The sequence below is a fragment of the Salmo salar genome, chromosome 22 (assembly GCF_965601325.2).
Source record: "Salmo salar chromosome 22, fSalSal1, whole genome shotgun sequence".
NCBI lineage: Eukaryota > Metazoa > Chordata > Actinopteri > Salmoniformes > Salmonidae > Salmo > Salmo salar.
Genome location: NC_138312.1, coordinates 29,794,495 through 29,819,760, shown reverse-complemented (window position 1 = coordinate 29,819,760; position 25,266 = coordinate 29,794,495). Strand labels below are relative to the sequence as shown.

Below are 25,266 nucleotides of genomic sequence, written 5' to 3'. Positions count from 1 at the left end.
AGAAATTGCCAAGAAACTGAAGATCTCGTACAATGCTGTGTACTACTCCCTTCACAGAACAGCTCTAACCAGAATAGAAACAGGAGTGGGAGGCCCCGGTGCTCAACTGAGCAAGAGGACAAGTACATTAGAGTGTCTAGTTTGAGAAACAGATGCCTCACAAGTCCTCAACTGGCAGCTTCATTAAATAGTACCCGCAAAACACCAGTCTCAACGTCAACAGTGAAGAGGCGACTCCCGGATGCTGGCCTTCTAGGCAGAGTTGCAAAAAAAAACATATCTCAGACTGGCCAATAAAAAGAAAAGATTAAGAAGGGCAAAAGAACACAGACACTGGACAGAGGAACTCTGCCTAGAAGGCCAGCGTCCCGGAGTCACCTCTTCACTGTTGATGTTGAGACTAGTGTTTTGACTAAAGGGGGCACTGTTTTGAAGCTAGAGCACCTCCATCATGGCACTCTGTGAAACATATTTAGGAAGCTATAGAAATGCATTTGTTAATTTCTACATTTGTTTTTGCCACTTGTATTCTATTACAGACACCTTAATGAATACTTTTAAATTATATTATGTGAGCTAAACATTTAAAAACAAAAAGATATATAAAAACATTTTCTTTAAAGTGTGATTTTGAGAAAGTTCTAATGTTACTGTCCCCACTATAACAAAAATACTTAAATACATGTACTTGTGTCCTTGAAACATTTAATTGAAATACTGTAGAATTCCATTAATTCCTATGGAGGACTGCTCCCTCTGAGGAGTGAAAATATGGCCGACTGGTGGCTTCAAAGCCCAATACACAGTATCAGCAAACCAAGGTTTATATACATTATTGGTCCGTCCACACACGACATTGTCATTTGAAATCTTCGTGTGAATTCTACATACATAGAGGACAGACACCACCAAGTGGTGGATTTTAATCATGAAATTTAGGCCTACTTTTGCCCCAAGAGGGAGCGCTTTACATACAAATGTGTAATCCATGTTAAGAGTTTGGTAAATAAATTGTCCTTATCAGTTACTGGCTTGGGGTTTTGTGACACTTCATTGTGCCATTACATTATACCTCATGTAATGATGGCAGTGGAGTTACTGGAATATTGCATGAAACATCAAACTAATAAAACACAACAATAATCGAAGTAATTCTGGGCATTTCATGAGAAGGTCTCTGAGTCTCAACTGGAATACACCAGTATTATACATATATTTTCTCAAGTTACATGTCAATTGACAAACCTGTCACAAGGCATGATTCTGCATTTGAAGGTGCAGCCATCAAAACCTCCAAGGCCAATTGATTAGCTGCAATAAGTCCACTGACATTGCAAAATTAAGGCTAAAGGCCCATGGCTAAGGTTTGTGCAACATGAGTCACTGTCTTGGGACACAGTGATTGAAAAAGTGACGATTTGATGAGCCCCTAATGTAGGACAGGTGAAGCTTCGTGAGGCGCACTAGCGGTTCTGGGGGGGGCAGGGAGGGGGGGGGGGGGCAGTGCCCCTGTGACAACAATTTTGGACCCCCTTGTGGCCCCCCTAAATGTGGGGTATGAAATCATTTTTACATAACTTCTTTTTTTACATCCGTTATTAGACAGTGGCAACGCGGAACACTAATTTAACCCACACATTTTCTAGAGGGACGGCTTTAGGCGGGAACACAACAGTATCGTACCACATGCAAAACGATATGACAACAATAACGTCTAAAGTAACTGGCCCCTCTAACAGTACAACTGGCCCCAGCTTGGCCCCCCCCCCAGTTGAAATGTTCTAGAACCGCCACTGGTGAGGAGCAGCTTAAATGTGGATTGGGACCCATTTGAAAAAACAGAGCTGAGTTCAAATACTATTTAAGGGTATTTCAATTACTTTCAAAGACATAAAAATAAAAAATGAAAATATTAGATATATTGGAATGTATTTGGAAATACACTTGGAAAGTATTGGCATACTTGACAATACTCAAATAGACAGTGCATTTTCAAATATAAATAAAATCTCTTGGTCATTTGAACCCAGGTCTGTTTGGTATTTCAAATAATGTATTTGGAAATAAGTATTTTAAATATTTTCAAATAGTAGGCTTTTTACAGGACTTAAAAAAATATATACTTTCAAATACTTCCGATAGAAGTAGTTGATTTCGGCCAGATTATTTGAGAATGCTCAAATACACAGAAAAGAGGTATCTAAATAGCAAATAATAAAATAGTCCTACACATGTATTTGAACTCAGCTCTGGAGACAAACGCGATTCAAACTCAACAAAGACAAACACTACCAGGAGGAAAATAATATGGTGTGTGAGAGAGAGTGAACTCAGTTGGGCTACCCCTCAAATTTGCTGTACTGGTGTTAGAAATGGGATTGCGCTGCTGGGAGGCTGTTGAATGTGTGTCACATCGGGATTGAGAAGCCCCAGACCGCAGTGTGCAGTTCGGTACCGGACTCAATGTGGGCTGAGTCAAACGCGTTTAACCCGAACCCTTCCGTCTCCTTCAAGGTCACCCAAATTGAGGTAAACGTCGAAGGTATCAACATCAACGAAAGCGAATCTTAATCGAACCTAGCCTACATGGATAAAAATATAAACCATGGAAGTAAGTGAGACTGTTATTATGCATAATGTACTTGGTAATATTCATGTTATACCAGTGCTTTGGTATATTTTTATATGACCTACTACCACACGGATGTTAGCATAGCGTTAATTAGCACGTGAGCTAGCTAACATTAATTGCTCACAATGAAAGAATCTTATTTGGACAAATTTGCCTACTTGGTTTACATGTACAGTTATGTAATTGATTTGATCGTTGATTTTCTGTGTTTTTTTATTTTTATGTATGCCTTGTTGTGTTTGTCTGCCTCTAAATGTGTGTCATTGATGCCATTCCCTTAGTTACACATAGCGAGTCTACACAGCCTACACATAGTAACGGTTACATACAATAATTAAATCACCTGGCCCCAACATACATGCCAAGTCAAGAAAAGTAATTGTAACTTGTCCACACTGCAAACTGAAGTTAAATAAGAAAAACTTCAAAACACATTTAGGAAGAAAGCATACACATTCCTTTGAAACAGTGTCCAAGGAAAGATTTTTGGCATGTGAGTGCACTGATATGAGAAATGGTGTGTTTGCGTCGAAAATGCAATTTCTGGTCCAGCAACACCCATATATGTTGTGAAAAATACTTAGACTAATTCAGTTCCAACTGTGTTGAAAACTGTTATGCATGCTGGAGTATAAAAAGCTGTTGAATTGTTATTTTTCTTAACTTTTTTATTATTATGATTTGTTATCATAACTATCAAACTTAACGACCTACTCTTTTTTAATTTAACTCTGTACATTGCAATGGAAGCACAGTGTGATTTCACTGAGGTATGTATAAATTAGGAAATTCTCATCACTAGTGGATATAATGTTTTTTGGGATACTCATCCGATTGTGTGATTTATTTATTTATATTTTTCAAAGGAAAACATGCAGCAAATTAGGCAGCGGTGGTGTCTAGTTCTCCTGCAGAACTTTCCCATGCCGTAAGTCTTGAACATTATACAAACTTTTCATTTGCATCCTTAAAATCACTTGTTTAACTGTAGCCAGACTGACCTGAATATATGTTCATATTGAAAGTATGTCATTCACTCACTAACGTCTGAAGAAGAGAGTTTGAAAGATCGAAAAAGGCGGCGAAAACAAAACACTACAGGGAGGTGTGATATGATGAGTGGTATAGTCTTAAACCAATGTTTAAAGACTTAAACTGCCCCCCCCCCCCCCCCCCAATATATTTCAGGATGATGTAGAAGACGTCCCCCCCAAGAAGTCACAGCATGTCACATCAGCATCCAGCTCTGCAGGATCAGGTACTGTATAGGCTATTAGCTTAATTAAGGTGCATTATTGTACACACATCCCTAGAGGTTCCCTTACATTACTTAATGACCACAATCTGTTTTCTTTCTAAACGATACGGAAAACAACACATGACGAACTGGGAGCTGTGAACTGGGTATGTAGTCTACGTGTGTAATGCTGAAGGCTTGATGCATGGTGAACTGGGAGCTGTGAACTGGGTATGTAGTCTACGTGTGTAATGCTGAAGGCTTGATGCATGGCAAGATATAATAGTTGTGATGACTTGTTGAGTAGTTATAGATATCACTGAAAACCCCTTTAGTGATAGTGGCTTTTGTTTGCATGGTGGTATTGTGAAAGTGGGGTGTAATTTGACTTGATCACCCAATGAGGTACTACTCCTAATATTTATTCTTCCTTTTTCTTCAAGGAAGCAGATGTTCTTCTAAGGGACAGCCGAGAGGCAGCAAGGTGGTGCGAACGCCAAACATTTAAAGGCACTGTTTCCCTCCCTAGTGTAATTGGGATGGACGGGGAAGACCGCATTAATCCTTAAAGAAGTATGGTTGTATAATGGCCTGGATGAAGAGAAATTATACTCCTCGAGGAACCATTCATGTTCCAGAGAGATTATGACATGTTCTATGTGGAGGCAGTTGACAACAAGAACATTACTGTCTTTGCCTCTTTTGAGGAGCAGGAATGAAGCCATTTTTGAGGAGTTGTCAAACCTTGTTTTTGTCTTCTGTGTTAATTGTTTGAATTGTTAATTGTGTGTAGTAAAGATGATGTGGAAGTCACCCGAGTCTCTGATCTCTTTACTGGAGCTGGTATAACTTAATGTACAAAGCACATTCAGCTATTCAGTATGTCTACTATATGTATGTCTACTATACAGAATGGTCTGTCTCCATTCTCATGAGGAAAGTAAATAGCATTATAAATCAGGGTAGCTAGTAACTGTATGTGTGTGTTTATGCTCAATTAAATTATATATATATATATATATATATATATATATATATATATATATATATATATATATATATATATATATGCTCAATGAAATAATTAAAGTTAACATTTATCAACACAATTTTAACAGTACATGACATACATAACAAGTCTGTTCACTGCAACAATATCAGTAGCTTGTCTCAAGTATAGCATGAAGCAAAAAGTGTTACAACACATGTAGTACCACTTTGTATAATTATTTCTTACGATCTTCAAAAATGAAATACGTTTGTATTCAACGCGAGCCTTGCGCAAACTTGTGTGTTTGTATTCAGTGTGTGACTGTCAAACCTCAGCTGGACTAAAAAAGGTGGGCGGGGTCAAACGTTTGACTCCGACCACATTGAGACCGGCCCTGAATTGCACACTGCAGTCAGGTGTACTTGTCGCAACTTGCACTTTCCAAAGGAAGGGGCAGAGATTTGCAACATTTCTGTTACATGTTTTTGAAATACGAATTTCAATTCTGAATATTTGGTCATTTGTAGTACACTGGGCTGAACTACACTCCAATGTATTTTGTAACAATATATTTTAGAGAGCTGTAATTTATACTTTCAAAATACAACTGGCCCCCTCTCTCTCTGCATTGGTATCAGAAGTCTGATGCCACTATGGTGTGATAAGAGCATCTACTAAATTACCTAACTATAATTGTATATATATATAAAACGGACAATTGCAAAGCATTTCAGGCCCTGTGTGTAGCTAACCGACCCTCTGCCCATTGATCGCCATTTACCTGTTGTCTCACCCGTTGTCTTCGCTCTCCCAATCAACACCTGTGATTGCTTTATACCTTTCTCTAATGTCAATATGCCTTGTATACTGTTGTTTAGGGCAGCTCTCATTGTTGTAGTTTACTGCGGAGCCCCTAGTCCTACTCAACATGCCTCAGATAGTCCCCTTGTCCCATCCCCCACAAATGCGGAGACCACACCTAGCTTAACTGGCGCCTCCAGAGATGCAACCTCGCTCATCGTCACTCAATGCCTATGTTTACCTCCATTGTACTCGCACCCTACCATACCCTTGTCTGTACACTATGCCCTGAATCTATCCTACCACGCCCAGAAATCTGCTCCTTTTATTCTCTGTTCCCAACGCACTAGACGACCAGTTCTTATAGCCTTTAGCCGTACCCTCATCCTACTCCTCCTCTGTTCCTCTGGTGATGTAGAGATTAACCCAGGCGCTTTCATTTGTTGACTTCTGCAACTATAAAAGCCTTGGGTTCATGAATGTTAACATCAGAAGCCTCCTCCCTAAGTTTGCTTTATTCACTGCTTTAGCACACTCCGCCAACCCTGATGTCCTAGCCGTGTCTGAATCCTGGCTTAGGAAGGCCACCAAAAATTCTGAAATTTCCACCCCCAATTACATCATTTTCCGTCAAGACAGAACTGCTAAAGGGGGCAGAATTGCAATCTACTGTAGCCTGCAGAGTTCTGTCATACTATCCAGGTATGACAGTTCTGTCATCATATCTATTCTACTTTTAAAGATCCATCTCTCCAGAAATAGGTCCCTCACTGACCCTCTCTTCCTAAAATTATCCACCGCCATTGTTGCAACCCCTATTACTAGTCTGTTCACCCTCTCTTTTGTATCGTCTGAGATTCCTAAAGATTGGAAAGTGGCGCGGTCATCCCCCTCTTCAAAGGGGGAGACACTCTAGACCCAAACTGTTATTGACCTATATCCATCCTGCCCTGCCCTGCCTTTCTAAAGTCTTCAAAAGCCTAGTGAACAAACAGTTCACCGACCATTTCGAATCCCACCGTACCTTCTCCGCTATGCAATCTGGTTTCCGAGCTGGTCACTATATGAAGAATAATTTGGCTACTAATAATGCAACGATTGATTTATACAGACTAGTTACATTTCAGGTTTTGATTTTATTATACAATGTGGGTGTTGGGAAGGCCACGCTCAAGGTCCTAAACGATATCATAACCGCCATCGATAAAAGACAGTACTGTGCAGCCGTCTTCATTGACCTGTCCAAGGCTTTCGACTCTGTCAATCACCATATTCTTATCGGCAGACTCAACATCCTAGGTTTCTCAAATGACTGTCTCGCCTGGTTCACTAACTACTTCTCAGATGGAGTTCAGTGTGTCAAATCGGATGGCCTGTTGTCCGGACCTCTTGCAGTCTCTATGGGGGTGCCACAGGGTTCAATTCTTGGGCCGACTCTTTTCTCTGTATATATCAATGATGTCGCTCTTGCTACGGGTGATTCTTTGATCCACCTCTACGCAGACGACACCATTCTGTATACATCTGGCCCCTCTTTGGACACTGTGTTAACAAACCTCCAAACGAGCTTCAACGCCATACAACACTCCTCCCGTGGCCTCCAACTGCTCTTAAATGCTAGGAAAACTAAATGCATGCTCTTCAACCGATCGCTGCTCGCACCCGCTCGCCTGACCAGCATCACTACTCTGGACGGTTCTGACTTAGAATATGTGGACAACTTTAAATACCTAGGTGTCTGGCTAGACTGTAAACTCTCCGTCCAGACTCACATTAAGCATCTCCAATCCAAAGTTCAATCTAGAATCGGCTTCCTATTTCACAACAAAGCCTCCTTCACTCATGCTGCCAAACATACCCTCATTAAACTGACTATCCTACCGATCCTTGACTTTGACGATGTCATTTACAAAATAGCCTCCAACACTCTACTCAGCAAATTGGATGCAGTCAATCACAGTGCCATCCGTTTTGTCACTAAAGCCCCATATACTACCCACCACTGCGACCTGTATGCTCTCGTTGGCTGGTCCTCACTACATATTCGTCGCCATACCCACTGGCTCCAGGTCATCTATAAGTCTTTAGTAGGTAAAGCTCTGCCTTATCTCAGCTCACTTGTCACCATAGCAACACCCACCCGTAGCACACGCTCCAGCAGGTATATTTCACTGGTCATCCCCTGCTCCTTTGGCCGCCTTTCCTTCCTTCCAGTCCTCTGCTGCCAATTACTGGAACGAATTGCAAAAATCACTGAAGTTGGAGACTTATATCTCCCTCACTAACTTCAAGCGTCAGCTGTCAGAGCAGTTTACCGATCACTGCAGCTATACACAGCCCATCTGTAAATAGCCCATGCAACCAACTACCTACCTCATCCCCATATTTGTTTTTGTTTTACTGCTCTTTTACACACCAGTATTTCTACTTGCACATCCTCATCTGCACATCTATCACTTCAGTGTAAATTGCTAAATTGTAATTACTTTGCCACTATTGGCCTATATATTGCCTTATCTCCTTATTTCATTTGCACACACTGTATACAGATTTTTCTATTGTGTTGTTGACTGTACGTTTGTTTATCCCATGTGTAACTCTGTTGTTTTTGTCGCACTGCTTTGCTTTATCTTGGCCAGGTCGCAGTTGTAAATGAGAACTTGTTCTCAACTGGCCTACCTGGTTAAATAATGGTAAAATAAAAAAATAAAATAAAAATGCTGAGTATTATTCTCATTGACCTCTGCCTGACATCAATAATAATACCCAGTGTTGCTTTGCAGTTCATTTTGGTATGTTCATTTTCATATACACACTTACATTTTGGTCATTTAGCAGACACTCTTATCCAGAGTTATTTACAGTCAGTGAATTCAACTAAGGTAGATAAACGTCAACATATAACACTTATAGCAAGTAAAACTTCTCTGTAACCATTACTGAGAATGTTGTTGCTCTTCGGGCCAGCTAGTTAAAAATGTAGGCTATTTCTATATCTTAAAATACATGTATTTTAAGTAAATACAAGTATTTTGTAGTTAATTTTAATACATTTACATTTACATTTTAGTCATTTAGCAGACGCTCTTATCCAGAGCGACTTACAGTAGTGAATGAATACATTTCATTTAATTTCATGCATTTAAAAAAAATATATATATTTTTGTACTGGCCCCCATAATACATTGATCTTTATTGTATTTTATAATTATATTTTGTCATTTTTGTCCATCCCTGGGAAGATAGTAGTTTAGGTGTTCGATTGACAATCGCATGGACCCAAATTCCAATTCACTGCAACACCAAACCTCTAAATTCAGTCTCCCCAGGTAATACTGTTTTCACACGTTGCCCTGTCAGAGAAAGAGGATGGAAAACCTGGGCCTCTTTGTCCCTGAGTACCGTACATCCTAAATAATATATCGTGGACAGAATACGTAAATGTAAATAAAACATACATTTAATCGAGCAAATATTAGTCTGGGTTAAACGAGATTACGTCCTAACAGTAGCAAATTAATCAATGTTCTCTGTGCTGTAGGGCAGAAGAACTACATATCCCAGAAGGCAATAGAGAAACATTGTCCCTCTCCAAGTAACTACTGTAGCTAGCTAGGTACTTTCGAACTGTCTGTGTTTGTTTTAAGAGAGTGCGGCTAAACTGTAACATTCCAAATGTTGATCCCCTCGAGTGATGGTAATACCTTTTTTCTAGCATTAATTGAAGACTGAGGAGCGTAGCGACAGACATCTTTATCACAACTGTGATTGACAGCGAGCGAGTTTGTTTTGCTAGCTAATTAGCCATATCTTCCGTGGAATCTCGGATAAGCCAGCAAATTAGCAGTAAATCGCTAGTTCATATAGCACCAGTGGAAAAGGTTACTCGAGGGAGCTAACGACAACGTCGGCTGGGGTAATGGGTCTGCTGTCTTGAAACATTAATTTGGAATACGATGCCTGGCTTGCTGGCTAGTAGGATAGGAACTGGATAGGAAGGTAAGTAAGGCTACTAGTACGGGAGCTAGCTAACGTGAACTATCTCACATCACTGAGACACTGCTAGTTAGGGCTGGAAAGAAGTTGGCAAGTTCAATAGCTAACGTTCGCTAAGACAGTCGTTTGCTAGAGGACACTGGTTATCAAACTAGCTATATGCCGTTCAAAGTTTGTCATGCCATGTTTTGTTTATGTGTGGACAGCGACAATGTGATGCAGTGATTTTGCTACGGAATTCCCCACGACAGTAACGTTGCCCGCTAGCACTGCGATATCGCTTGCACAATCGGCCCTTTAAATTAACAGTGGACTTTTTGGACTGTTGATGTCTGAAATCCATGACCCAGGGCACAACCTAGACGTCAAGTAAACAAACATTAGTGATACTGATGCAAATAATTGAACAACAGTGGAAATCTGAATAAGTGAGACCATAGAGAATTCACTGAAACGGAGCAGCAAATCACATTGACGCTCACTCCTTGCGCCCTTGTCCAATAACTTGCAATGGCAATTACAACTTGAAGACTGGGTCCATCTGCATACCGTATTCGGTTGGAAGTTCATAAGGTGGTAGCAGTAAAGAGAAGAGCGTTCTCCCTATTGTGCCTCATTTCAGACTCGAATACCTACTGCAATGGAGGTGGTAGGTGGAGGAAATGTGCAGAAAGTCACTCCGTTAGCTAGAGAATTATCCCGGATCTTCAACAGCTACAATAAACACTCCATACAACTGAAAAAGAATCTGAAGGAAACCAACGCATTTTTCCGGGAAATAAAACGCAACTACAGTAACGCCTGTGCATCGGCCGCCAGCTCGGAGGCAGCTGCTCTGGAGGCAGGTAAGAATGTAAACCTGTTCACATTTGTTACCTATAATTACCGCTTTTCTCGGCATCATCACAACAGAATGTTCAGTGAAACTTCCACATTCCTCAGAAAACGGCATGCTTATCCAAACATGCATATCTAACTAGACCATATTAAATGATTAGGTTGTCACATCATGTCACACACACTTCAGTACTTGAGGTTACTTTTATCCAAGCAGCTACAGTACTAGCCTTATAATATGCCTGCCACTGAAGGACCCTGTCTGATTCTTTTACATTCTACAGACTTTGCCTTCATTGAGAGGCACCACTCAACAAGTTTTGGAATGTGCTTATTGGTTCCAGTGTGAAACCCTATTAACTTTGGACAAGCTTCATAAACATATCAGACTACAAGCAGAGGACTGTCAGTCATTCTAGAATCAGTTTGAGTGGGAACTCTTCTGATTGTGGTCATTCAAGGAGGACTGAATTAGGTTCAGCAGACTCTGCACATCCCATAATGTTCCAATTAGGAATGTGCACAAGTGCTGCTGACGTCAGGCAATTCCTTAAGGGCCCACAGGTTTCTGACCTGTACCCTATTCATATACGGTGGTGGGATGGCATATACAGGTGGATATTGTTAATAGTTTAACTGTCTTCTGAATGGGAGTAATGAGATAGGGTAAATGACCTAGGGTCTGCATATTCCCCCACTGGAAAAAACAACTGTTTGCCGGACAGAGATTTCTTTGGCAACACGTCAACTGTAGAAAATGCATTAAATAGGATTTAGATGGGAAATGAACAGATTAGGGCCAGCTAAAGTCTATCTCAACAGTATGACCTGACTAAGGGCACCCAGTATTCTGAGATTCCCGCTTAAGAAAGAACTGAGACAAAAGGAAACATGTACTGATGATAAATAACATAGTAGGCTACATATCCACTTGCTGTAAGCCATCCTAATTTCATAATTTTAAACTGCACTAGTCACTGCACTAGTTAATTTGGGGATAGCCTGACCTTGAAATATGTGCGGGCTGATGAGCAGGGTGTGGGTGTGAGTGTGATTCTCACTTTCCTGTCTAGGAGATGTGTTATTTTCAGCCACTGTCTAGTAGGGCTGTCATTCATGCCCAACCTACCTGTCCACTAAGGTATGTTTGTGGGGTTAGTGTCGCCACTACACACATTTACACACACATTTACCAAGAATGTTTCAACATCCTCAATCTAGTGCATCTAGAATGTCAAATGTAATGTGAAAACCAAATCTATCCTTTCCATCAAGTAGGGCTATAAATATCTCTTTCAGTCGAACAACAAACCACAGAGGTTGCCATGCCAGATGACATGTTTCAAGCTCTAGTAACATGCTACAAAATGTGACCAGTCATCACTGACCGGAAAGTGCAGCTGTTTAACCTAATTCCAAGTGGATGTTTTTATTAAGCCTATAGGCCTATTTTTCTACAAAACCTTATGAACTCAGTCGCCGCCTTTAGAATCAGACACACACAGACACACACCCACGGCTGGTCTTTCTGACCTCAATTAAAAACCTTATGAATGCCGTAGTTGTGATTAAATGAGCTGCCACCTCCTTAAGCAAGGTGTCTTAAGTGAACTTGAATAAAATACCTAATTAGATGTAGAAAACAGTACAGTAGGTATATTTTTTTAAAATGAGATTACTGTGGTTCAATCATTCATTGGATTTATAAGGCCTACTGCGTGCAAAATGTTTTAGGCCAAACACTTATGCAGAGCGATACCAGATAAACAGTGGCAGGTTGGAGAAAGACAGAGTGAATATAAGGGGTGAGGAGAGAAAGAGAGAAACAGAGTAGAGTAGTCCATTGCTGGCATTGTCTTTGTCTGTTGTATAACTGCTTTACAACGCGACTCCGCATCATGGAGGATTATGACCATTTCCTGTGATTAATTTAGGTTGAAGATGACAAAGGTTAAAACAACGGGATTCTAATATCCCATAACTCTTTGCAACAATGGGGAAGAATTCTAAACAATGGGACTAGCAATGCGAGTGACAATTACTAAAGGGAATGTTAGCAGTACAGAAATTTCGCCATCAAAGTGGAAAATAAACACAATTATAGTGCATTTCAGCTAACTACTCAGCAAATGCATAGCATAACTGTTTTATTGTCATTCTAATCATTTAAATGTTTTTCAAATGATCTACAGCCACCTTATTACTTGATTTCCCGACCGCTGATCACGTTTTCTATGCTAATCCTGTAGAATCAGCAACGGCGCTGGTTCAGTTATAAAAAATATATATATTTATTGAACGCTCCCGCATGGACTTATTACGTTGTCTTAACCTGTATGTGCATTCGGAGAGTATTCAGACCCCTTCACTTTTTCTACATTTTGTTATGTTACAGCCTTATTCTAAAATGGATTAAATCGTTTTCCCCCTCATCATTCTACACACAGTACCCCATAATGACAAAGTGAAAACAGGTTTTTAGAAATGTTTTAAAATGTATACAAAATAAAAACTGAAATCACATTTACATAGGTATTCAGACCCTTTGCTATGAGACTTGAAATTGAGCTCAGGTGAATCCTGTTTCCATTGATCATCCTTGAGATGTTTCTACAACTTGATTGGAGTCCACCTGTGGTAAATTCAATTGATTGGACATGATTTGGAAAGGCACACACCTGTCTATATAAGGTCCCGCAGTTGACAGCGCATGTCAGAGCAAAAACCAACCAATGAGATCGAAGGAATTGTCTGTAGATCTCCAAGACAGGATTGTGTCGAGGCACAGATCTGGGGAAAGGTACCAAAACATTTCTGTAGCATTGAAGGTCACCAAGAACGGTGGCCTCCATCATTCTTAAATGGAAGAAGTTTGGAACCACCAAGACTCTTCCTAGAGCTGGCTGCCCGACCAAACTGAGCAATCGGGGGAGAAGAGCCTTGGTCAGGGAGGTGACCAAGAACCCGATGGTAACTCTGACAGAGTTCCTCTGTGGAGATGGGAGACCCTTCCAGAAGGACAACTATCTCTGCAGCACTCCACCAATCAGGCCTTTATGGTAGAGTGGCCAGACGGAAGCCACTCCTCAGTAAAAAGCACATGACAGCCCGCTTGGAGTTTGCCAAAAGGAACCTAAAGACTCTCAGACCATGAGAAACAAGATTCTCTGGTCTGATGAAACCAAGATTTAACTCTTTGGCCTGAATTGCAAGCGTCACATCTGGAGGAAACCTGGCACCATCCCTACTGTGAAGTGTGGTGGTGGCAGCATCATGCTGTGGGGATGTTTTTCAGTGGCAGGGACTGGGAGACTAGTCAGGATCGAGGGAAAGATGAACGGAGCAAAGTACGAAGAGATCCTTGATGAAAACCTGCTCCAGAGCGCTCATGACCTCAGACTGGGGTGAGGGTTCATCTTCCAACAGGACAACGACCCTAAGCACACAGCCAAGACAACGCAGGAGTGGCTTCAGGACAAGTCTGAATGTCCTTGAGTGGCCCAGTCAGAGCCGTACTTGAACCCGATCGAACCTCTCTGGAGAGACCTGAAAATAGCTGTGCTGCAATGATCCTCATCCAACCTGACAGAGCTTGAGAGGATCTGCAGAGAAGAATGGGAGAAACTCCCCAATTACAGGTCTGCCAAGCTTATAGCGTCTTACTCAAGAAGACCCTAGGCTGTAATCGCTGCTTAAAGTGCTTCAACAAAGTACTGAGTAAAGGGTCTGAATACTTATGTACATGAAAACATTTCTTAACCTGTTTTTGCTTTGTCGTTTTGGGGTATTGTGTGTAGATTGAGGGGAAAAACGATTTAATCATTTTTCGAATAAGGCTGTAACGTAACAAAGTGGAAAAAGTCAAGGGGTCTGAATACTTTCCGAACGCACTGTATTTTCCACCTAATGATGAATGGGTTGTGCTGTTAATATGGGTTGCCACAGAGATGGGTCAGGAGATAACAGACAAGGGTTTAAGGAGGGGCTTTGAAGTAAACACAATAGATTCTCCCTCTGGCCTTTCCTATTCCAGAAGTGCAGAGACCGAGAGATGCCAGCACAGGAAAAAAAAAAAAACTATGTATGAAATGTATGCATTCACTACTGTAAGTCGCTCTGGATAAGAGCGTCTGCTAAATGACCAAAAAAAAAAAAAAAAAAAATGCCAGACACCAGTTCACAACAGGTTTAGTTATTTCTCGATTGCAAGCCAATCGTTGGAATTTGCACACATTCAAAGTGGGATATTAGATGGTGTTATAACATTACATTGTATTATCAACGTATGCAGATTTTTACTAGGCCTAATACCTGAAGAAAAAGGCTTCTTCCTTACCCCTCAGAAGGGAGAGGGACAACAACTCAAACCCCCCCACCACCATTACTATTCCCTGTTCCCTTCTATACACCCACATGTTGTTGTCCCTTCTCTTAGGCCAGCTGAGCTGCATCTCCTTCCCCCGTCATGAGGAGGAGTTCCTGCAAAGCAACGTGGGCAGCGCCCTCTACATCCTGGTACTTGGTCAGGACTGTGCCGCGCGCTACCAGCTGCTCAACTGCCTGCTGGGGGAGCGGCTCTTGCCCCTGGGCCCTGAGGTGGGCGAGGCCTGCGATGGCGTCCAGGGCACCTCCTGCAAGAGGAGGAAGCTGTGCTTCACCCATGGGCGCCAGACGCGACTCAGCCTGGCGCTGCCCGGCCAGTATGAGCTGGTGCACCAGCTGGCGGCCCACTGCGGGCGCTGGGATACGGTTCCCCGGGAGGACCTGGAGATCCAGGAGGAGTGTGAGGACCCTGCCCACAGGCTGGCTGAGCTGGAGATCACCCTCCACCACCCTCTGCTACAGGTATACCCACATTTGCATATGCGAGGAGGATTCTGATGGTGAGAGTCTTGTTTATGTATTTGCAATGTAAGCCTACAGGAGAAATGGTCAAAGGTCCTTTTTACTTATTGGTATGCTCATTGACGTTACAGTATTGATTTGATAAATGCCTGATTTGTTGGCTCGCATGAGAGTGAGTCTTGAGTTTTTGGCTTTGATTGATGATACTGTCATCTCACTAATGATAAGTTAGTTCTCTCTCTTATGGGAACTAGAATGGTAGGCTTGTTTTTCATCGTTCTCTCCAGGCTGGTAACATTAATATCACACAAAAGTTGCTGCACAGAGTAGATCAGTCCCATGTTAGTCAGAGCTTTCCCTCTGGCACCAGAGGTGGCTTACGGAGGACTAGTGGACTGCTCTTACAGGTGGACAGACACAGCCCATCTTGCTCGGCTGACTAACATGCCTTGGTGTGTGGATTGCACTGTGCTTGCTTGTTGTCACGTGTGGGTCGAGAAAAGTGGCGCTTAATCCTTCAAACAAAGGCCTCGCTTAGCTGGTCACCATGGAAGCCAGGCTCCAGACAGCCCTGAGACGTATGCGTTAGCTAGGCCCTGCCTGCACTGCCTTATAGGCCGCCCAGCCCCCCGCCCACCCTCACCTTACGTAATGGCCCTGGTCTGGTGTGATTCACATGACTGGGGCACATAAAAACTTCCAAAGTTAAACCCTTCACTGCGATGAGGAAGTTGCCATGGTTACGACTGGATCCTTCCCGCAGGGCACTGTTTATTAGCCCATGTCATAATTTGCTGCCTGTTTTTTTTCTTCTTTTTTTTTCTGTGTTTTGCCAAATTCATTATGATCGTAAGCTTCTTATTTGGAGCACAAAAAGCTGATATCAGGTTGCCCTGTCCTTAGGTTTTGTCGCTTTTGTGTTAAGTTGGCGAGTCAGGATTCTGAGTATAAATGGAGTAGTGACGGAGCCAGTGGAAGTCAATATGTGATGACCTATGTGATTACTCACACACATTAAATCAATCTTATGAAGTGGAATGCTCCCTTACCCATCTTATTTTTCCTGTTCTGTTTTCAGATAGGCTAAACAGGGTGCTATTGTTTACTCCATGATTAAAGACGCCTTACCTGAGAAGCTGTACAATTCTGGCTTGTATGTAATGTTTCTGACGCTTGTAAGCCTGATTCATCTTGTCATGATAATGCAAACGCATGTGCCAGGTTGGGTAGGCTAGGCTGTGGTGTATTTAATAATGTAGTCAGAGCAGTAGTTCAGAGAGCAGCTGCTGCTGTTTACTCAGGGGGGCTAGAAGCAGGCAGGCAGGCAGGCAGGCAGGCAGGCAGGCAGGCAGGCAGGCAGGCAGGCAGGCAGGCAGGCAGGCAGGCAGGCAGGCAGGCAGGCAGGCAGGCAGGCAGGCAGGCAGGCAGGCAGGCAGGCAGCCACACTGTGACATTCACACAGCCATAGCAGAATCAGAGCTCCCTGTTTTGGGAGGCCAGGAGATAAAAGGGCTAACTCGTTAATGACCCTCCCCTCCTCTGGGCTCTCAACCCCTCTCCCCAGGTTAGCCACACTGTGACACACATGCTAACCTATGTATTGATGCATTTCCTCCCCGATGTCAGTCTGCCACAAGTTCATATAGCCTAGAATGTCATGCTTGTTTTCTCCAAGAATGCTGTTATTGGATCATACCAGTTTGAAGTGACAAACATTTATTAGGAACATTAGAAGGTTGAAAGCTTTTTAATGTGTTTCTATATCTAAAGAATGTTTTTGACTGAGAATAAAAAATGAATGCTTACATATGCAGATTGTGGGTTGCAACCGTCCATTATTGTCTGATATAGGGGTAAATCCATTTGAATTTAATCACTTTTTGACAGCCTCTCTTAATAATAATAATAATAATAGTACTTTTGAGGGGTGCTTATATTTGTCCTGTTGCTGGAATGTTTTTTTTGTTGCATATCCCAACTACCCATGAAACACCCGCAGGGAGTGGGGTCACAGCCAGGGTCACCATTGTGGAGCAATTGGTGTTAAGTGCCTTGCTCAAGGGCACTGCAACAGATTTTTTCAACTTGTCGGTTGCGGTATTTGAACCAGCAACCTTTTTGATTCAAACAAAACTTTCCATACATGTTTGCCCATGGAAGAAGTGGTCAGAAAGCGACTTTCTGGACTTTGGATAAAGGTGCTCAAAGTTGACCCATTTTGCATACCCACCATACCAGGAAACATCCAGGTCTTCATCACTGGAAAAGATCAACGGTTGAGTTTGATATCATTTAAAATCTTACAAACAGGGTTGTCAAACTATTTTATAATTTTTTTAATTTTATTGTCATTATCTAAAAACGTGTAAACTCCGGTTTTGCACATGTTGTAGCTACTTTACATTATCTGAGGTTTTTTGTTGTACCTGCCATTGGTTGAGACACAACATGCTCTCGAATACAGGGTGGGGGTAATTTCAATCATAGAAATAGGTCCATTCTATGAATTCTATCCCGTTAGACCACTGCCACACTATTGAAATGCACATTTTATTGACATGGCTGCCGGTCCACCCACGTCAAATGTCAACTTAAATGGTCATGTCTATTCTATGATCTATATTTTCTATGATTTCAATAGGTTTCCTATGGAGATTTGACAGTATAATTTAAAACAACAGATTCCCATTCAAGTCAACATTCTCTGATGTGTGGACCTTCAACCATCTTTGTGATACAAAAGTTGAAATTTCAATGTTATTCCCATTTTAATACATTTATCAGCCAAAACATGACACCCACCCTGTATTCCAGAGCATTTTGCGTCTGAACCAATAGCGGTCACAACACAACCTCAGATGACGGAAAATACGGGTATGAGAATATAAACAAATCTGAGTTTACGTGTTTTTAGATGGTTGACGTTAAAGGTTAGAAAATGTTATGTTTTATTAACACATTTTTCAAGTAATTAGAAAAGTTTGACCGCTGTTTGTAAGCTTTTAAATTATATCCATCTTAACTGTTTATCTTTTCCAGTGTTGACCATATGTATGTCTCATTGTATGCAAAATAGGTAAACTTTTTGCACCTTTATCTCTTTAATGTTTTGAAATTCAGGTCCAAAAAGTCACTTTCTAACCACTTCTACAATGGGCAAATATGTATGGAAGGTTTCGTTCAAATCAAAAGGGGTGCTGTCAAAAAGTGATTGAATTCAAATGGATTTACCCATAAGGGTGATAAAATAGTCTTCAAAATATCCCATAGAAATTCAGCAGCTGGACTACATTTGGAAATTGACTGCATTATGGCAATTCAAACATTCTGTTTATTTTGATTGGTTGTGAAGAAATGTTTGCAGGCTATCTTTGTTCTAAAGAGACTGCTCAGTTGGCCAAAGCGCTTGTTTCTTGGAGACGGGACTGACTGTCTCCTTTGTGTGGCTGTGTTAGTCATTTCTCTCTCTCTCTCTCTCTCTCTCTCTCTCTCTCTCTCTCTCTCGCTCTTTTACAGTCTGCCCCCCTCCATTTCTCTTCCTCTTTCCCTCGCACGCTCTCTCGTTCTATTTCTGTGGCTGTTACTGTGTAATTCATCAAACGTGGAGTGAAAATGTTTTCTTGCTTGGTTTTCTGTTGCCCTCCAATACCCTTTCCCATGACCAGACAGGTCTGTGTTTGTGTTTATGGGGGATGGCACTGGCAGCACATACTACGTCTGAGTTTTGTCCCAGTTAGAAAAACAATAATGTGACTGGTAGTAGTGTATGTGGGGGCCAATGAGGATTGGAGAAATATTGTGTACTACCCTGCATGTTTACTCAACCTAGGAATCTTTTTATTTAAAAAACTCCAGTGCAAAAATGAGTGTAAGGACATTTGTCATGCAAGAGAATTATACTTTTGTTGATACAGGTAACTGACAAAATAAAGGAAACACTTGTGTAAATGAGGGTTCTGGTTGCTATTGTATGGTGAGGGGTTCATTTTCCTACCATGGTTTAGGTCCATTCATCCCTTTAGAGGGTAAGGTAAACACCAATAAATACACAGCCATTCAGAGTGGTCACTTTCAACCTATGGTGAATAATTTCTATCCTGATGGGAGTAGTCTCTTCCAGGATGACAATGCCACCATCCACAGGGCACGACTCGTCACTGAATGGTTAGATGAGCATGAAAATTATGTTAACCATATGCCATGGCCATCTCAGTCACCAGATCTCAACTCAATTGAACACAAATTCTGGAGTGGCTCCTGAGACAGCGTTTTTCACCACCATCAACAAAACACCAAGTGATGGAATTTCTGGTGGAAGAATGGTGTCACATCCCTCCCATAGAGCTCCAGACACTTGTAGAATGTATGCCAAGGTGCATTGACTCTGTTCTGGCGGTTTGTGGTGGCCCAACGCCCTATTAACACATGTTTTATTATTATTTAGGCATTTTTCATGATTATACAGATAAGAGACAGAACAGGTAGAGGACAAAACGCACATGGATCCCCTATCAAATCCAACCCAACCCTCCCATGCTTTAACAGAGCCCAACTCCAAAACCAGACTTAAAGCAGGCATGATATACAGTGAATAATATAATAAAATAGTTACAAAAATAACAAGGATATTATGAAACAAAGAGTAAAAATAGTGATACAAATTCTAATTTGGGTTGGTTTAATGAGTTGTGAAATTAGCTGGGTCCAAGTCTTCTACAAAAGATAGGAAAGGTTGTCAGATATTATAAAATGTAATTGCAGATCCCCCTAATGGAGTAGCATATTTTCTCTAGCTTGAGATGTTGCATAACTTCCTTTATCCACTGGTTAAAAGTAAGAGGGAACTGATCTTTCCACTTAAATAGTTAAAGACATCTAGTTAGAAGAGTAGTACATGCCAGCATGTTGCCATAGAACGGTTTAGAGGGACCTCCTATGGTGCCACTCAATAGAACTGTTTAGAGGGGCCTCCTGTGGTGCCACTCCCAATAATGCAATAAAGGCAGAAGGTTTCACAGGTCTCGCAAAAATTGATATCCATAAATCTGTCGATTTCGGACATGTGCAATAAAGTATCAGGAGTTTGCTTATATCAGTCACAAGTGAGATCTATTTCTGGTCTAATCTTGGATGATTTAGCCTTTGACCAATGCAGCCGATTGAACTATTTTAAATTGAATTACAGCATGTCTTAGACATAAAGATGAAGAATGTATTCTCGGAAGCATACTCTGCCAAATTTCATCTGAAAGTTGTTCACCTAAATACTCTTCCCATTGGTTCTTAAGAGAGTTCAGGGAATCCAGATTGTGCTAGTTTAACGTATAGATCAAGCTTATGCCCCCTTTGATATAAGGGTTCACTTTAAAAAATATGATCTAGGTGGGTGTGATTGGAAGTGATTAGTGTATGAAGATACAAAACTACACAATTGTAGGCATCTAAAGAAAGGGCATCTAAGAATATTGAACTTTTGTACTAACTGTTCAAAAGATGCAAAATCGATTCGATATCAATGTACAAGTCGTTCAGTGCGGAGATCCCTTTTCCAGACAAGAAAAAAAAACACTAGACTTGAAACGCCAAGTCTAGTGTTTCCTTTATTTTGGCAGTTACCTGTAGGTGTTTTATGTTTCCACAACATTTATATAAGTGTTGATGAGTGCTGCTATAACCATTTCAATGATTAAAGTATATTCCCTGCTCTGTCAGGAGGCGAAAATCATGGTGGTGCCATGCCCCAGTGTCCAGCCCATTGAGGAGGCCCTAGAGGACTGTACGCGTAATGCGGTTCCCATCATGCTCTATGCCCTCAACCAGGACACCCTCACTTCCGAACAGGTGGCCGAGCTAAGGAAAGTCAAAGAGATGCTCCTCTTCCCCATCTGCTTCGTCCGTATCCCTGCCACTCCGCCCGAGGCCTCCCCCGAACCCAGCCGGCGCCTAGAGAGGGAGAGGAGCCCCCTCTACATGCAGCTGCTGTCCCTGGGCTTTCTCAGCACTCCGGTGGGGAACTGTTCCTGCGGCGCCCCCTCCCAGACGCCTAGCCCGGCCGTCAAGCCCCAGAGTGTCCTGGGGGAGACCTTTGAGAGGCTGCACCGCCTCCTGGTGACCTTCGCCCGCCAGGTGCTCCACAACCAGCAGGTGGAGGTTGCTAACCTGCTCAATGGGGTGCACTGCCGTTGCCTTGACCTCTTCATCAACCAGGTCAGTAGAGGGACAATAATCAGCCAATCAATTAGCTAATCAAATAAAATCTGTATAGCGTCACAAAATGTATAACAGAAACTTGTTTAATTTGAAGGCATAACTACAGTAGGGAGAAAGTACTCTGACTATGTAGTGGTAGTGGTGGCAGACACGTACTTTTCCTCCTCTTCCCGGCTGCAGGCATTTGACATGCAGAGGGACCTGCAGATCACCCCGCGGCGGCTGGAGTACACACGGGAGAAGGAGGGCGAGCTGTTCATCTCCCTGATGGCCATCGCCAACCGCAAGCAGGAGGAGATGAAAGAGATGATCGTGGAGACGCTGAGCAGCATGAAGGAGCAGCTGCTGGAGGACGCTGCCAACCTGGAGTTCACAGGTACACTGCCTGACACAGGTCAAAGGTCAAATCTAAAGACTGATACTGTAAAATGTCTCTGAGATCAGGGCATACTATAGTAAAAATACCTTAATAGTTAATGTGGGAGATACAGCCAAAGACACAAGTGGAGAGAGACCGGAGAGAGAGGGGGACAGACTGGGGGGAGAGAGAGAGGGACAGACTGGGGGGAGAGAGAGAGGGACAGACTGGGGGGAGAGAGAGAGGGACAGACTGGGGGGAGAGAGAGAGAGGGACAGACTGGGGGGAGAGAGAGAGAGGGACAGACTGGGGGAGAGAGAGAGAGGGACAGACTGGGGGGAGAGAGAGAGAGAGAGAGAGGGACAGACTGGAGAGAGAGAGAGGGACAGATCCTGTGTAAATATTGTTTTTTTTTCTCTGATATATTTTAATCTCACTTTCCATCTACGGACTGAATATACTCTCACCCAATGTGGTACGGATCTGCTATTTTTATACTTTAGAATCTTAACGCCCGTCAGAAGCTAGCCAGCTTACTAGCTAGTAGTCAATTAGCCACTGCTAGCGGTCTTCACCGTTAACTCGGACACCAGCAAGCCTCAGCTAGGTCAATACCTGCCAGTCTGCACAGCGCGATGTCAACCCAGAGCATATCGGACTGCTTTTTCTCTACCACATCTCCGGATTCCTACCGCAAGCTCTGAACCTTTTCACCGGATCATCGCAGATGGCTAGCTGCAATCCGAGTGGCCACTCCTGGCTAACGTCTCTGTCCCGAAGCAAGCACCAGTTAGCCTTGAGCTAGCCTCAGGCTTGGTCCATCTCCCGGCTAGCCGAAGAGGTCCACCAGCCAATTCTTGGGCTACAATACCTCTTTTGCCAATTGGTCTGGACCCTTTACTGCCGGCACGGAGCCCTGCCGATCCATCACGACTGGTCTGCTGACGTAATCGTCCGAGGTGGTTTCAACAGGCTCTTCCGTTAACGTAGCCGGAGGCCCATCTGCTAGCTACGCCCCGCTAGCTGTCTGAATCGCCGTGTCTCCAGCTCGCCTAGCGTAGTAGCGACTACTGAATCGGCTCCCTGACTCACCTATTGCTACTCATTGGACCCTATGATCACTCGGCTACACATGCCTCTCCCTAATGTCAATATGCCTTGTCTATTCCTGTTTTGGTTCGTGATTGTCTTATTTCACTGTAGAGCCCCCAGCCCTGCCCAATATGCCTTAGATAGCCCTTTTGTTCCACCCCCCACACATGCAGTGACCTCACCCTGGCTTAACTGGTGCCTCTAGAGACAAAACCTCTCTCATCGTCACTCAATGCCTAGGTTTACCTCCACTGTACTCGCATCCTACCATACATTATGCCTTGAATCTATTCTTCCACGCCCAGAAGTCTGCTCCTTTTATTCTCTGTTCCCAACACACTAGATGACCAGTTCTTATGACCTTTAGCCGTACCCTTATCCTACTCCTCCTCTGTTCCTCTGGTGATGTAGAGGTTAACCCAGCCCCCAGCACCACTCCCATTCCCCAGGCGCTCTCATTTGTTGACTTCTGTAACCATAAAAGCCTTGGTTTCACGCATGTTAACATTAGAAGCTTCCCCCCTAAGTTTGTTTTATTCACTGCTTTTGCACACTCCGCCAACCCGGATGTCCTAGCCGTGTCTGAATCCTGGCTTAGGAAGGCCACCAAAAATCCTGAAATTTCTATCCCCAACTACAACATTTTCCGACAAGATAGAACTGCAAAAGGGGGCGGAGTTAGCCTGCAGAGTTCTGTCATACTATCCAGGTCTGTCCCCAAACAATTCAAACTTCTACTTTTAAAAATCCCCCTTTCCAGAAACAAGTCTCTCATCGTTGCCGCTTGTTATAGACCCCCCCCCCCAGCTGTGCCCTGGACACTATATGTGAATTGATTGCCCCCCATCCATCTTCAGAGTTCGTACTGTTAAGTGACCTAAACTGGGATATGCTTAACACCCCGGCCATCCTACAATCTAAGCTAGATGCCCTCAATCTCACACAAATTATTAAGGAACCTACCAGGTACAACCCTAAATCCGTAACCATGGGCACCCTCATAGATATCATCCTGACCAACTTGCCCTCTAAATACACCTCTGCTGTTTTCAACCAGGATCTCAGCGATCACTGCCTCATTGCCTGCGTCCGTAGTGGGTCCGCGGTCAAACGACCACCCCTCATCACTGTCAAACGCTCCCTAAAGCACTTCAGCAAGCAGGCCTTTCTAATCGACCTGGCCCGGGTATCCTGGAAGGATATTGACCTCATCCCATCAGTAGAGGATGCCTGGTTGCTCTTTAAAAGTGCTTTCCTCACCATCTTAAATAAGCATGCCCCATTCAAATAAAATGTAGAACTAAGAACAGATATAGCCCTTGGTTCACCCCAGACTTGACTGCCCTTGACCAGCACAAAAACATCCTGTGGCGTTCTGCTTTAGCATCGAATAGCCCCCGCGATATGCAACTTTTCAGGGATGTCAGGAACCAATACACACAGTCAGTTAGGAAAGCTACGACTAGCTTTTTCAAACAGAAATTTGCATCCTGTAGCACTAATTCCAAAATGTTCTGGGACACTGTAAAGTCCAAGGAGAATAAGAGCACCTCCTCCCAGCTGCCCACTGCACTGAGGCTAGGAAACACTGTCACCACCGATAAATCTACGATAATCGATCATTTCAATAAGCATTTTTCTACGGCTGGCCATGCTTTCCACCTGGCTACCCCTACCGCGGCCAACAGCTCTGCACCCCCTGCAGCAACTTGCCCAAGCCTCCCCCGCTTCTCCTTCACCCAAATCCAGACAGCTGATGTTCTGAAAGAGCTGCAAAATCTGGATCCCTACAAATCAGCTGGGTATACAATCTGGACCCTCTCTAAAATGATCTGCCGAAATTGTTGCAACCCCTATTACTAGCCTGTTCAACCTCTCTTTTGTATCATCTGAGATCCCCAAAGATTGGAAAGTTGCTGCGGTCATCCCCCTCTTCAAAGGGGGAGGCACTCTAGACCCAAACTGTTATAGACCTGTATTCATCCTGCCCTGCCTTCCTAAAATCTTCGAAAGCCATGTTAACAAACAGATCACCGACCATTTCGTATCCCACCGTACCTTCTCCACTATGTAATCTGGTTTCCAAGCTGGTCGTGGGTGCACCTCAGCCACGCTCAAGGTCCTAAACGATATCATAACCGCCATCGATTAAAAAACAGTACTGTGCAGCCGTCTTCATCAACCTGGCCAAGGCTTTCGACTCTGTCAATCACTGTATTCTTATCGGCAGACTCAACAGCTTTGGTTTCTCAAATGACTGCCTCGCC

At 42.9% G+C, this 25,266-nt stretch overlaps 1 protein-coding gene and 1 long non-coding RNA gene across 2 annotated transcripts in view; both read left to right on the top strand.

Moving 5' to 3' along the window:
* The first annotated feature begins 2,265 nt into the window (after positions 1 to 2,265).
* LOC106583091 (uncharacterized) lies at positions 2,266 to 4,682 on the top strand. Its single transcript, XR_014382158.1, has 4 exons — positions 2,266 to 2,611; positions 3,499 to 3,560; positions 3,821 to 4,100; positions 4,313 to 4,682. It is a non-coding gene; the product is annotated as an uncharacterized LOC106583091 (long non-coding RNA).
* A 4,550-nt stretch (positions 4,683 to 9,232) lies between these two features.
* Positions 9,233 to 25,266, top strand: part of LOC106583092 (dual serine/threonine and tyrosine protein kinase) — a 30,488-nt gene continuing 14,454 nt past the window's right edge. The window contains exons 1-4 of the mRNA XM_014166897.3: positions 9,233 to 10,502; positions 14,930 to 15,339; positions 21,052 to 21,546; positions 21,730 to 21,925. Of these exons, the coding sequence (XP_014022372.1) occupies positions 10,298 to 10,502; positions 14,930 to 15,339; positions 21,052 to 21,546; positions 21,730 to 21,925 (1,306 nt within the window). The 5' untranslated portion in view covers positions 9,233 to 10,297. The remainder of the gene's footprint in view (positions 10,503 to 14,929; positions 15,340 to 21,051; positions 21,547 to 21,729; positions 21,926 to 25,266) is intronic.